The sequence below is a fragment of the Equus caballus genome, chromosome 16, assembly GCF_041296265.1.
Source record: "Equus caballus isolate H_3958 breed thoroughbred chromosome 16, TB-T2T, whole genome shotgun sequence".
In the NCBI taxonomy this organism is placed as follows: domain Eukaryota; kingdom Metazoa; phylum Chordata; class Mammalia; order Perissodactyla; family Equidae; genus Equus; species Equus caballus.
The window spans coordinates 22,921,405-22,935,493 of record NC_091699.1 but is presented as its reverse complement, the minus strand read 5'-3'; the positions used below and the strand labels follow the sequence as shown (position 1 = coordinate 22,935,493).

The window sequence follows — 14,089 nt, the reverse complement described above, 5'->3', positions numbered from 1 at the left end:
CAATAAGAGCAGAAGAGTTAGAAAAACCAGATCAAAAGAAAATAGCAATCAACAATCATTGATTGCTACTTTCTATTTCCACTGGCTGTCTCTGCTAGTAGTTGCCTTCAATTCTGTGCATGTATTTCCCAATGAAAATGGAGGTATTTTTTCTAGGACATATGGGTCACAAATGTCTTATTATTTGTCCAATGTATTACTATTATTCTAAGAAACCACGCTTGACTACTCCCGTCCCCTAATCACATTACACAGGTCACCTAGTCTCACTAGATCTCCTAAATATATATCCCTCTAATCAGTCTCCTCTTTTCTATTCCCAGATAACTGCAGTAACCTCACAATTGGACTCCCTGTCTCCAGTCTCATCCTTTCACATCCCTTGCTGCTCCTAAGCCATCTACTTTCCATTCAATTGTTCATTCAACAAATATTTAAGCCCCTACTGAACTTTCCAAAATGCCAGTCTTCTGTATCCAGTGCAATTTGTTACAGCTCTGTGTGTAACAGAAAAAAACTGGAATCAACCTAAATGTCCATCAGTAGTGGACTGGCTAAGTAAATTGTACGCCATTGGAAAATTAATCAGCCATAAGAAAAGAAAAAGAATGGAAACAAGAGAAAGAAAAGATACTTTTAATATATTGATATGGAGAGATCTCGCCAAGATAAAGAGCTAAGGGAACACAGTACGTGCACCACAGTAAGCGTAGTGTACTACCATCTGTGTGAAAGGAGGTAGAGGGAGAATAGAATCACATATTTTTGTATTCGCTTTTATTTGCAGAACACAGCTCTGAGAACATATACAAGAAACTCATGCAGGGGTTGTTTGAGGGGAAGGTCATTAGGTAAGCGGAAAATTTTTCACTACACACCCTTCTATATTATTTTTATTTTAAATCATAAACATACTGTCTATTCAACAAAATAAACAATAAAATAAAGTGTCAATCTGATCATACCACTTTCCTACTTAAATCCTTCAGGGGTCCTCATCACCTTTCAAGGTAAAATAAAATATCTAAACTCAGTACCTAATCTCTCACCATCTCTCTCACCCTGTACTCCACCTGCACTTTCTTTGTCTCTTTGTAAAGAATGTCAGTGTTTGAGAATCACCTCCTCCAGGAGGCCTTTCCTGCCTGCATTTCCCTGGCTGGGTCATATGCCCCTCATTTGGGTTCCTCTGATGCAGACCTCTATCTGTCCTAACAACGGACACACACAGTATTTTAATGACATGTTTTCACCTTCTCTAGATTCTAGATTCCTTGGGAATCAGAAATAAAGTCTTCATTTCTATACCCCCAGTGCCTAATATGGTGCATAGTTCACAGCAGACACTCAAAAAATCTTTATTGCCTGAATGAGTGAGATCATGAATATAATAAGGAATCTATCATGAATTATTCATAATTATAATTACAAAAATTCTATTTCACTTATAACACAGTCCCAGACATGGTTAGCATGTCTGCATCACAGTGAAATCTGTTTAATAGATTCTGCTCAAAGACTGAACTAGGTTCATGCATTATTCTCATTATTCTCCAAATGTCTGAGACACAAGATTCCTCAGTCCTTAGAAGAGAAGTCAGAATTTTAAGCAGCTCTGCAAAGGAACAGAAAAACAGAATTCAGACAAAAGCTTCAAGAGTAGTCTTAAAATGATTATTAAAACGATCTAATGAAAGGTTTCATAAAGGACTTAAAGGAAAAAAAAAAAGCTTTCTGGCAGCAGACAAGTAGGCCCTATTCTGAGAACAGCTGCTCGTCCCAGTGTGAAGACAAGGCCCACAGGAAGCTGTGCCCATTGCATCTAATGAAGTTTGACAATTAAGGTGAGTACCAACAACACAATCACGGCTAATACAATCACGACTTCCACTGTGGCCTCCTGGCCTAGTTTTTTTTAATTCTTTCATTAACCATCAGAGATAGCCAGCACTGAATAAGCCAAGTTTCCATTCTGGAGGCTACAGATAAAAATAGTTTGCATTGATCTGAGTGGATCCTAATTTCCCATTTTCACTAATGAAGTGAAGTTTTTTGTCCTACAAATGTAAAATATCATTCTATGGAAATCTAGAGCATCTCATCACTCTAAAGGGTCCTGAGCCAAATAAAAAGAACCATTTTAATCAAGTCTTCACTGAAGGTCCAGATTCAAACAATACATTTCTCCTCAAAAGTTAAGTCAAAACCCCCTCTGCCACACCAGTTTCTGCCACTGCCACTCAACCCAGAGGCACAGCTGAAGTCAAGAATGCCTCTATTATCACTAGACCCATACTGGGGCTGCACACTTGAGAGCCAGGTGCAGTGGGCTTCTACCATTTTTGCCCACCCGACACCCATTCCCCCTTGTTCTTGTGAAAGCCTCTGACACCCCTTTGAGAACCACTTCTTCAACTCTCTAAGTGTATGTGGCTCAGGTGGATGACTCCACCTTCCTGAGACTCAGGCCTGGTGAATCATGGCACCCTTTTGACCTCAGAGACATAACTGGGGATAGGCCCATAACCCAATCAAAGTTAATCTCAGAACTTTTGCTGGAGCTATGAGGAAAGGGGAACTCTCTTTGTCTTCCAGCTATTTAATCAGCAGGAGAAGGGACATTACCTGAAAACAGAGATAACACTGAAGAAGAGTCAAGAGATAGCCAAAGAGAGAGCTATGTCTGGGGCCACACTACCACTGAACCCCTACTATGAGAGCCCATAAATGTCCCCTCCCCCAATTTTTTTCTACTTAAGCCAGTTTTATTTTTTTCTACTTTATTTTTTTTAAGATTGGCACCTGGGCTAGCAACTGTTGCCAATCTTTTTTTTTTTTTTTCTGCTTTATCTCCCCAAACCCCCCCGTACACAGTTGTATATCTTAGTTGCAGGTCCTTCTAGTTGTGGGATGTGGGACTCTGCCTCAATGTGGCCTGACGAACGGTGCCATGTCCGCGCCCAGGACCCGAACCCTGGGCCGCCGCAGCAGAGCGCGCGAACTTAACCACTCGGCCACGGAGCCGGCCCCTTAAGCCACTTTTAACTGTCTTTTCTTTCACTCACTATTGTGAAATTTTTGTCATACACAAAAATGAAATGTTTATATGCAACTCTTTTGTGTAGCTCTTCTCCCTTTTCCTTCTTTCCTCTCTTCAAACCTAATATAAAAAGCTAAAGGCTCAGGAGAAAGCCAGGTGAATAACAAGAGAAGCATGCTCTGTGGATCTGTCCACAAAGTGCTGCCTTATTTGTTATACAGGGCTTGTCTATCGATACCATTCTCTCACTCCACGGCCCGCACAGACTAATCTCAGATGCAACAGCATTACAGTTCCTTCAAGCCCTGTGATTTATGATTCTATTAAGCCTCAGTTGCCTCACCTGTAAAGTGGAGGATAACATCTCTCACCAGATTCTTGGGAGGATGAGATACAGCAAAAGAACATTTTGCAAAGGCTTCTTTAAAAAAGTATCTGATATCCATTACTCCCACTCAGTTTCTCAATATTGCATCCACCAAAAAAGGGTGACAGATCACTCAAGAAATTGTTACAGAATGCTTAAAATGTGTAATACAGAGATTAAAACATATCTAAAAATGCTCCCCATGTAGAATGAGGTATCAGACAACTACACAAATAACACTACATTAAAGAAAATACACAGAAGAAGTAAAACTGTACCTATTTGTGGATGACATGACTACATATATAGAAAACCCTACAGAACTCACCAAAAAAACTATTAGAAATAATTAATGAATACAGTAAAGTTGCAGGTTACAAAATCAATATACAAAAATCAGTTGCATTTCTATACACAAACAACAAACTAACAGAAAAAGATATCAAGAACAATCCCATTTACAATCACAACACAATGAATAAAATACCTAGGAACAAATTTAACCAAGGAGGTGAAAGACCTATACACTGAAAACTATAAAATATTGTTGAAAGAAATTGAAAACATAAAAAAATGGAAAGATATTCCATGCTTATGGATTGGAATAATTAACATAGTTAAAACGTCCATACTACCTAAAGCAATCTACAGATTCAATGCAATCCCAACCAGAATTACAATGACAGGGGCCGGCCCCGTGGCGGAGTGGTTAGGTTCACCCACTCTGCTTTGGCAGCCGGGGGTTTGCTGGTTCGGATCTCAGGCATGGACATGGCACCACTCATCGGGCCCTGATGGGGAGGCATCCTACACAGCACAGCCAGAGGCACTCACAACTAGAATATACAACTATATACTGGAGGGCTTTGGGGAGAAGGTAAAAGAAAAAAGAAGAAGAAGATTGGCAACAGTTGTTACCTCAGGTGCCAATCTCTTAAAAAAAAAAAAAGAATTACAATGACATTTTTCACGGAAACAGAACAGAGAATTCTAAAATTTATATGGAATAACCAAAGACCCTGAATAGCCAAAGGAATCCTGAGAAAAAAGAACAAAGCTGGAGGCATCACAATTGCTGGTTTCAAAGCTATAATAATCAAATCAGCATGGTCCTGGCACAAAAACAGACACACAGATCAATGGAACAGAATTGAGAGCCCAGAAATAAACCCACACATCTATGGACAGCTAATTTTGGACAAAGGAGCCAAGAACACACAATGGAGAAAGGAAAGTCTCTTCAATGAATGGTGTTGGGAAAACTGGACAGCCACATGCAAAAGAATGAAATTAGACCATTATCTTACACCATACACAAAAATTAAATCAAATGGACCAAAGACTTGAATGTAAGACCTGAAACCATAAAACTCCCAGAAAAAAACACAGGCAGTATGCTCTTTGACATGAGTCTCAGCAGTATCTTTATGAATATCATGTCTCCCCAGGCAAGGGAAACAAAAGAAAAAATAAACAAATGGGACTATATCAAACTAAAAAGCTTCTGCACGGCAAAGGAAACCATCAACAAAACAAGGAGACAATCTACCAACTGGGATAAAATGTTTGCAATCATTATGCAATAAGGAGTTAACATCCAAAATATATAAAGAACTCATACAACTCAACAACAAAAATACAACACAATCAAAAATTGAGCAGAGGATATGAAGTGACATTTTTCCAAACAAGACATACAAATGGCCAACAGGCACACGAAAAGATGTGGGAATTATTAGGGAAATGCAAATCAAAACTACAATGAGATATCACTTCATGCCCATCAGAATGGTTATTATTAAAAACACAAGAAATACTAAGCGTTGGAGAGGATGTGTTGAAAAGGAACCCTCATACGCTGCTGGTGGGAATGTAAATTGGTGCAGCCACTATGAAAAACAGCATGGAGACTCCTCAAAAATTAAAAATAGAAATACCAGATGATCCAGCTATTCCACATGTGGATATTTATCCAAAGAACATGAAAATGCTAATTTGAAGAGATACATGCACCCCTGCGTTCACTGCAGCACTATTCACAACACCTAAGACTTGGAAGAAACCTAAGTGCCCATTAATGGATGAATGGATAAAGAAGATGTGGGGTGTATGTGTGTGTGTGTGTGTGTGTGTGTGTGTGTGTATACAATGTGTATATATACTATATATATATATAGTATATATACATATGTATATGTACAATGTATACTATATATATTATATATGTGTATATACACACACACACACATATATACAATGGAATATTACTCAGCCATAAAAAGGATGAAATCTTGCCATTTGCAACAACATAGATAGTCCTTGAAGGTATTATGCTCAGTGAAATAAGTCAGATGGAGAAAGACAAATATTACATGATATCACTCATATGTGGAAGATAAACGAACACATAGATAGAGAGACCAGATAGGTGGTTACCAGAGGAGAAGGAGACAGGAGGAGGGCAAGAGGGGTAAATGGGCACATGTATATGGTGAAAGACGGCACTCAGACTTTTGTGGTGAACGCGATGCAGTCTATACAGAAGTCAAAATGCAAAGATGTACATCTGAAATTTATACAATGTTACAAACCAATGTGACCTCAATTTAAAATACATATATATATATGACAAGTTGCCATCAGACAACAACAAAATGCTATGGGAATTTAGATGACAGAAAAACCACTTCTTCCTGGAGGAAAAGTTTCATGGAAGAGATGTGATTCAATCGTGTCTTGACACCTGGGTACACATTACTCAAACAGAAAGTTCCTCAGACAGGAAATCAAGTTGAAATTAGGTATACACACAGACACACCACATACAAGTTTAGCATCCCATGATTCTAAATGCCTTTCAAACAACTGTTTTGAAAGGTACATGGAGATTAAAACGTTTTGCTACCTTGTTACAAAATAATAAGCTGCATAGAAAATTGTTGGGATAATTTTCTCAATGAGAATTCTGTATTATTTAACCAGAGAGAAGTTAAGTAAAATTTTTAAATATCTATATTTTTCCCAGACAATTTTTACTGCCATAACTTTCCAGTGAAACTGTAAATTCCTTGAGTGTAAAGCCCAGCGCTATTTATTTCTTCGTATCCCTCATCTTGCCAAGTGCTCACTAAATGAATTAAAATACAAAAAAAGACTCACACTTGTAAAGTGTCACATTAAAAAGTGTGAAAACGTCCCCCAGAAACCTTACTCATGTTTCCCAGAACACACCACGCGCTTGCACAATGCTTTGTTTGTGCCCATGCTATTTTCCTTCTGGGAATGTCCTTCCTTCTCCTTCCATCCCTAGCTCCTGAAAATGTCTCCTCCAAAGCCCAGCCAAATGTGACCTTTTCTCTGAGGCACTTCCTGACTTGTCCAGGAAGAATAAATCCTTTTTTCCTCTCCAAGTGCTCTGTATACCCTCCTCCTATAGTATTGTCACTATAGAAAAATGATGCTTACATGTGATTGTGATTGTGTGTGTGTGTGTATGAGAGAGAGAGAGAAAAAAAGAGACCCACCAGAGGGGAAATGCCTTGAGGGTACGGCATAGGTCTTTTTCTTTTCTTTACGCCCAGGGCATAGGACAGGGTCCTATGTGCCAAATAAACATCTGTTGAATTAAACTAAATAAACAGGAAACAGAGAAAAAATGGATTCAATACAAGCCCAATCAAAATCCCAGCAAGTTATTTTAGGGATATCAACAAACTGATTCTAAAGTATACGTGGAGAGGCAGAAGACCCAGAATAGCCAACATGATGCTGAAAGTGGAAAACAAAGTTGAGGGAATGGCGCTCTCCAACTTCAAGACTTACTATAAAGCTACAGCAATCAAGACAGTGTGGATTAGTGAAAGAACAGACAAATATATCCATGGAACAGCACAGCGAGCCCAGAAACAAACCTCCATAAATATGGTCAATTGATCTTTGGATCAATGACAAAGGAACAAAGGTAACACACTGGGGCAAAGACAGTCTCTTCAACAAATGCTGGAACCAGACATCCATATGCAAAAAAAATGAATCTAAACACAGACCTTACACCCTTCACAAAAACTAACTCAAAATGGATCATAGACCTAAATGTAAAACACAAAACTATAAAACTTCTAGAAGATAACATAGGAGAAAACAGATGACCTTGGGCATGGTGATGACCTTTTAGATACAACATCAAAGGCAACATCCATGAAGGAAACTGCTAAGCTGGACTTTATTAAAACTAAAAACTTCTGCTCTGCAAACGACAATGTCAAGAAAACAAGAAGACAAGCCACAGACTGGGAGAAAATATCTGTAGAAGACACATCTGATAAAGGACTGTTATCCAACATATACAAAAACTCTTAAAACTCAACAATAAGAAAAAAAAATCCAGTTAAAAAATGGGCCAAAGATCTTGATAGATACCTCACCAAAGATGATAGACAGATGCCAAAGATGCTCCACATCATATGTCAACCAAAAAAATGCAAATTAAAACAACAATGAGATACCACCACATACCTATTAGAATGGCCAAAATCTGGAACACTGACAATACCAAATGCAAGTGAGGAAGCGGAGGAACACGAATTCTCATACATTGCTAATGGGAATACAAAATGGTACAGCCACTTTGGGAGACAGCTTGGCAGTTTCTTACAAAACTCAACTCACACTTGCCATTCAATCCAGCAATCAAGCTCCTTGGTATTTACCCAAAGGAGTTGTAAACTTATCTCCATAAAAAAACCTGCACACGAATGTTTATAGCAGTTTTATTCATAATTGCCAAAACTCAGAAGCAAGCAAGATGCCCTTTAGTAAGTGAATAGATTAATAAACTGTGGTACATCTAGACAAAGGAAGATTATCAGCACTAAAAAGAAATGAGCTATCAAGTCATGAAAAGACATGAAGGAATCTTAAATGCATATTACTAAGTGAAAGAAGCAAATCTAAAAAGGCTACATACTATATGATTCCAACTATAGAACATTCTGGAAAAGGCAAAACTACGGAGACAATAAAAAAATTAGTAGTTGCCAGTGCAGAGGGGGAGGAATGAATAGGCAGAGCACAGAAGATTTTTAGGGCAATGAAAATACTCTACGATATTATAATGGTGGATATATATCATTAGACATTTGTCCAAACCCATAGAATGTACAACATCAAGAGTGAACCCAGGGGGCCAGCCCAGTGGCGCAGCAGGTAAGTGCCCGCGTTCCGCTTCGGCAACCCAGGGTTCGCTGCTTGGGATCCCAGGTGCGGACATGGCACCGCTTGGCAAGCCATGATGTGGTAGGCGTCCCACATATAAAGTAGAGGAAGATGGGCATGGATGTTAGCTCAGGGCCAGTCTTCCTCAGAGAAAGAGAAGGATAGGCAGCAGATGTTAGCTTGGGGCTAATCTTCTTCTTCTTCAAAAAAAGAGTGAACCCAAAGGAAAACTATGGACTTTGGGAAATTATGATGTACCAATGAAGGTTCATCAATTGTAACCTGTAGCATTCTGGGGGGGAAAGTTGATAATGGGGGAGGCTATGCATGTGTGGGGTTTGGGGGTATATGAGAAATCTCTGTACCTTCCTTTCAATTTTATGAACCTAAAACTGCTCTAAAAGAAAGAAAGGGGAAAAAAGAGGCTATCACTACAACGATGTACCTCTCCCATAATATTGGACTTCCCGAATTTAGAATAAATGACTAAGTGTCAGAATTAGACCAAAGTCATCTGCACATAAACTAAAGTCTTTGAAAAGAAGGTAAACAGAGAGATAAAGAACTGCCTGCTATGAAGTCTTTTGTCTTGATAAGAAGGCTACTTCAAGTTCAGTCATTAGGTTAAAAGTCCTTGAAGGCTTGTGGGCTGTGTTCTCAGCAACCCCTAGTTTACTAACAGCTTGGGATGCCTCCACATATTATAGAAAGTGACTGCAGGAACTAGCCAAAGTGACCCCTACAATATCCAGTCTGGACACAAAACCACTCTAAACGGATGAAAAAACGTATATCTTATAAATGTGATTCAAAAGATACTGCCACCCACATCCTATTCTGGAACCAACAGGAAGTTGGAGCATTTAAAATGAGCAATGTTCAGCACGGGCCAGAAGGTTCTAGGCAAAATTTTGAGACAGACCAATGTGCACATGCAAATAAACAGCTACCCTGTTGGTTACAAAGCAGATAAACAGATACAGGGCTCTCTCTCTCTGGAAGAGGGGAGAAACTGATTATCAATTACCATGCAAGTTACAGATGAATTAAAACCAATTATGGCCAATACACACTACAATAGTAACCAGGGCTCCCCACCACACAAAAGATAAACACTAATAATGCAGGTCACCCTCTGAGGAACAATAGGAAAAAGCTAAAAGGCTAATAATTATATAAGATGGAGAAACAATGAGAAGACCAGCTTCCAACCTCCTAACAGTCTTTACCTGAGACACAAATTTATCATCCTGACCCCCCACCACCCTCACAGCCTACTGGGGAGAGACATTAGCAGACAAACATCTTTAATAATTGTGATGTCAGAGTAAATCCTTACTGCTGTGGTAGCATATGCAAATACCGAAAAGGAAGGAAGGGGAGAAGCCCAGGCAAGGCTTGTCGGAGGATGTTACCTCACCTAAATCCTGAAACCTGTCAGAATTAATCCAGAGAAAAGAAAAGTGGGATGGAAAAAGGAGGAGGAAAGGGTGTCCTATGTATACAGAAAGGGCACTTCTTTAAGAGTCAGAAGACCTAGGTTCTAGTTTGTTTCCACAACCAGACCAATATGCAAAGTACTTGGCAGACAGGACGATGTACATAATACTCGTTCTTAATGTTGTTATTTATATATCGTCGTCGCACATAACACATTCAGGCACTATGCCAGGCATAGATAAAAAATAGTAATAAAGCTACTGTTAACTTAGTCCTTCCTATGTGCTGAAGTGCTGGGGATAGCAGGATAAATAAGACATGTCCTTGTCCTCAAGAAACAAAATCTATTGGAAGAGACTACCGGTAAGTGTGCAACAATGTGAGAGACACTGAGACCCAGTGTCCTGATTCCTTCACAGATAACGAGAGGAACCCAGGACTTAAACCCGAATCTATCTGACTTAGAATTATAAGAACCTCATCAAGAAGATAGGGTGGAAGGAGGAGGTAAGAGGTAAGAAAAAAGAGTGACAACTGTCCTCAAACCAAACTCCCTGATGCTCAAAATTAAGCTGAGCCCCAAGACCCAGCCGTTTTCGGGGGCGAGGAGGGAGGAGGAACTCCCCATCAAATCGGATCAGCAGGTGCGCGATCTAGTGTGCGGGTATCATCTTTACTTCCGACCAATCCCTTGCCTTGCCCATTCCAATCCTGTCCAGGAACCTGGTGGCCCCCACCCGCCTCCTGGGAATCGAGAAAGCACCTTGGTGGGCGCGAGAGGCCGCTCTCCGGGGCCCGAGCCCGGGGCGTTCGCCTCCCGCGAGTACCGGTGCGCGGCCGCCGAGCTGCCGTGGGCCCCGGACCGCTGGGGAGTGCCGCAACCGCACGAGCCCCCGAGGGACGCCGCGCCCGAGCCGGCCCCGGCCTCTTCGCTCCCTGCCGCCTGGACCGGCAGCAGGAGCAGCGGCAGCAACAGGACGAAACCTAGGCCGGTGCAGCGGCCACGAGCCGGCCCTCGCGCGGGCGCAGCCATGTTGTCCCGCGAGCCATGTGACCCTTTGGGTCACGTGGCCCTCCCTCCTTAAAGGGGCCAGACCCCAGGTTGACTTGAGTGACTTAAGAAAGTTGCCCCCAATCCACCTCTCTCCAGGTACCTGTCTTTTGAGCGCGCCTCCTTGACTCTGCTGACGTAAAAACACAACAATACCCTACAAAACTCATGGCTTTCGACAGACTGTGGACCCCATTATTATTGCTGCATTGAAAAAATTACAATCGAATTTATTGAGCATTTGCTATATGCCATTCACTATGCTAAGTAAGCACTTCACTTTTTGAATGTCATTTCATCCTCACAACGTCCCTATTGATATTGGGTTCACAGAGCAATTAAGTGACTTGCCCAAGCTCACGTGGCAAATAAGTGTCAAAAACGAGATTTAAACCCAGCCACATTGGATCTCAGTGTCTCTAACATATAGCTTCGAACTCTTGAGTTTTAACCATTATGCTGCATTGTATGTGATTAAATAAGCTTCCCTTAGGGAAAGGAAAATGGAAGATGGATGTGTTGAAGGACGCTTCGCCAAGGGATACAGTGAGAGAAATCCAAACTATGGAATATGTACAACAGTGACGCTCAAAGTGCTGTCCCAGACCAGCAGCATCACTTAGGAACTTGTTAGAAATGCAGTACTGAGTCAGAATCTCTGAGGACAGGACATAGCAATCTGTGTTTTTAACTACTTCCACAGATGATTCTAATGCATACTGATGCACACTGAAGTTTAAGAACCACTGTTTTATAGGACCAAATTTCTTCAGCAAAAAAATAAACGCAAAACAGACAGAAGATGAAGGGGGAACTTGTAGGTTAAAAATAACGTCTCAGCCAACTGTAATATATGAACCTTATCTAAATACTGATTCAAACCTACTGATCTCAAAACTTTTAGGATAATCAGGGAAATATGGCCACTGAATCAAATTATGATATTTGCTAAAATTAAGGAATTACTGTCAATTTGTTTTTAGTTTTTTAGGAGTGATAATGATATTTGTGGTTATGTTTACTAAAGGCATCCCTTCCTTTGAGATATATGTATTGAAATATATATATGGATAAAAAGATATGCCATCAAGGATTTGCTTCCCAAAATATGGATGATCAAGGGGTAGCTGGAGATGAAGCATAGTTGGCCGTGAGTTGATCATTGTTGAACCTGGTTTATGGGTAGTTGAGTGTTTATTGTACTAGTCTCCCTAGTTCATGTTTGAATTTTTTTAATATAAAGAAAAGTCCTGATCATTTTGCAATATATACAAACATCAATTTATTATGTTGTATACCTAAAACTAATATAATGTTATATGTCAATCATATCTCAATTTTTAAAACAGGTGAAATTTAAAAGTCTTCTCCTCCTTGTTGACTGTTTTACAGTTTGTCAAGAGCTTTCACACATTTTCTCATTTGAGATCACAACCACTTGGCAAGAAAACCTATTATTACCATACCCATTTATAATTGATGAGGCTAGAAGGTCAATGCTTTAACCAAGGTTTTATATATTTACTGTGCACAATACAGCTTCTAGGGTCTAGGTTAGAGACAATCTTTGTTAGTCTCATTGCAAAGGTTCAGTCACAGCATGTTCTGTGTCTTCTGCCCTTCCGAGACCCGAACTCCTCTGATTCGTGGTCCTGCTACACTTTTAGGCAGGAAGCCCCATGAAGGCACAGGTCCTGCCTATTTGTGCATCACTGTGTCAGCAAAATTAGGCCAAGGCCTGGCACATAATAAACACGCCGTGAATATTTATTGAATTAATAGATAAATGAATGAATGGCAGTAATCAAGACCTCTTTCTCTTAAAGGGAAGCAAATTGTTGAGAAAATAATACAGATTTTAGACTCAGAAAGAGCCGAGTTTAAAGGAGGCCACTTGCGAGAGGTATGACCAGGTAAATTACTTTACCCTTCTGATCCTCTGTTTCTTCATGTGTGAAAGAGGGATTATAATAGCACCTTCTTAAAGATTTTACGAGGATTAAATGAGATAAAGTATGTAAAAAGCTTAGCATTTAACAATAGCTCAAAAAAATTCCTATTATTAGCAGTCATTATCAAAGATGGAAATTTTGTGAATTTTCCAGGCGGTATCAACCTTATCACTCAATCCATTAAATAATTTCTTATTGGTCACTAAGCAATGAGTAAGTGGAAAAAATTGATGAGAAATCTCTAGGTGAGGAGGCCTGTGCTAGGAATTAGAGTTAAAAGTACAGCTCAGGGGCCGCCCCATGGCCGAGTGATTAAGTTCGCACGCTCTGCTTCAGCGGCCCAGGGTTCCGCAGGTTCGGATCCTGGGTGCAGACATGGCGCCACACATCAGGTCTTGTTGAGGTGGCATCCCATATGGCACAGCCAGAGGCACTCACAACTAGTATATACAACTATGTACCTGGGGGCTTTGGGGAGAAGAAGAAGAAAAAAAAAAAGATTGGCAACAGATATTAACACAGGTGCCAATCTTCGAAAAAAAAAAGTACAGCTCAGTAATCAACTCTCCATAAATTAGGGCAATTTATCTAGAATTTCTCCCACCCTCCATTTCCCATTTGAGATCCTCCTGCTGGTCTTCTTGCCATATAATGAAGCTGGCTGAAAGACTCTAGGCCTGAAGGTGACTTGTGTGTGTTCACTAAACAGCGAGGAGGCCAATATAGCTACAGTAGAGTGAGGGACAGGGAAAAAGGAAGGGAGGTTAGAAAGGTAACAGAGGACCAGATTATGTAGGATCTGGTAAGACTCTACTCTTAGTGACAGGAAGTGCTATTATACAGTTTTGAGAAGACACCTGACACTTTTCCTGCTACTCGTGGGCAATTTCCCTGTCAAGTCGAAAGTGCCCTGATGGCAGCCATGGCTTCTAGTTCAATGAGCTCTTCCTGTGTCCATAGAAAGTGTGCGCTCTCTTGGGGACCAGGAACTCCAACTCTACAGAGCCCAAAGTTTCAGGGATGGG

General features: G+C 40.4%; 1 protein-coding gene across 5 annotated transcripts in view; it reads right to left on the bottom strand.

Moving 5' to 3' along the window:
* Nucleotides 1-11,144, bottom strand: part of SUMF1 (sulfatase modifying factor 1) — an 87,337-nt gene extending 76,193 nt beyond the window's left edge. For 2 of the 5 annotated variants that reach the window (XM_023620055.2, XM_023620057.2), the window contains exon 1: nucleotides 10,825-11,115. In XM_023620055.2, coding sequence (XP_023475823.1) covers nucleotides 10,825-11,094 — 270 coding nt within the window. In that variant the 5' untranslated portion in view covers nucleotides 11,095-11,115. Of the gene's footprint in view, nucleotides 1-10,824 lie in introns of all 5 variants that reach the window. The other 3 variants (XM_001496576.5, XM_005600412.4, XM_070238562.1) reach the window with 3 other exon arrangements.
* Between the last annotated feature and the right edge of the window lie 2,945 nt (nucleotides 11,145-14,089).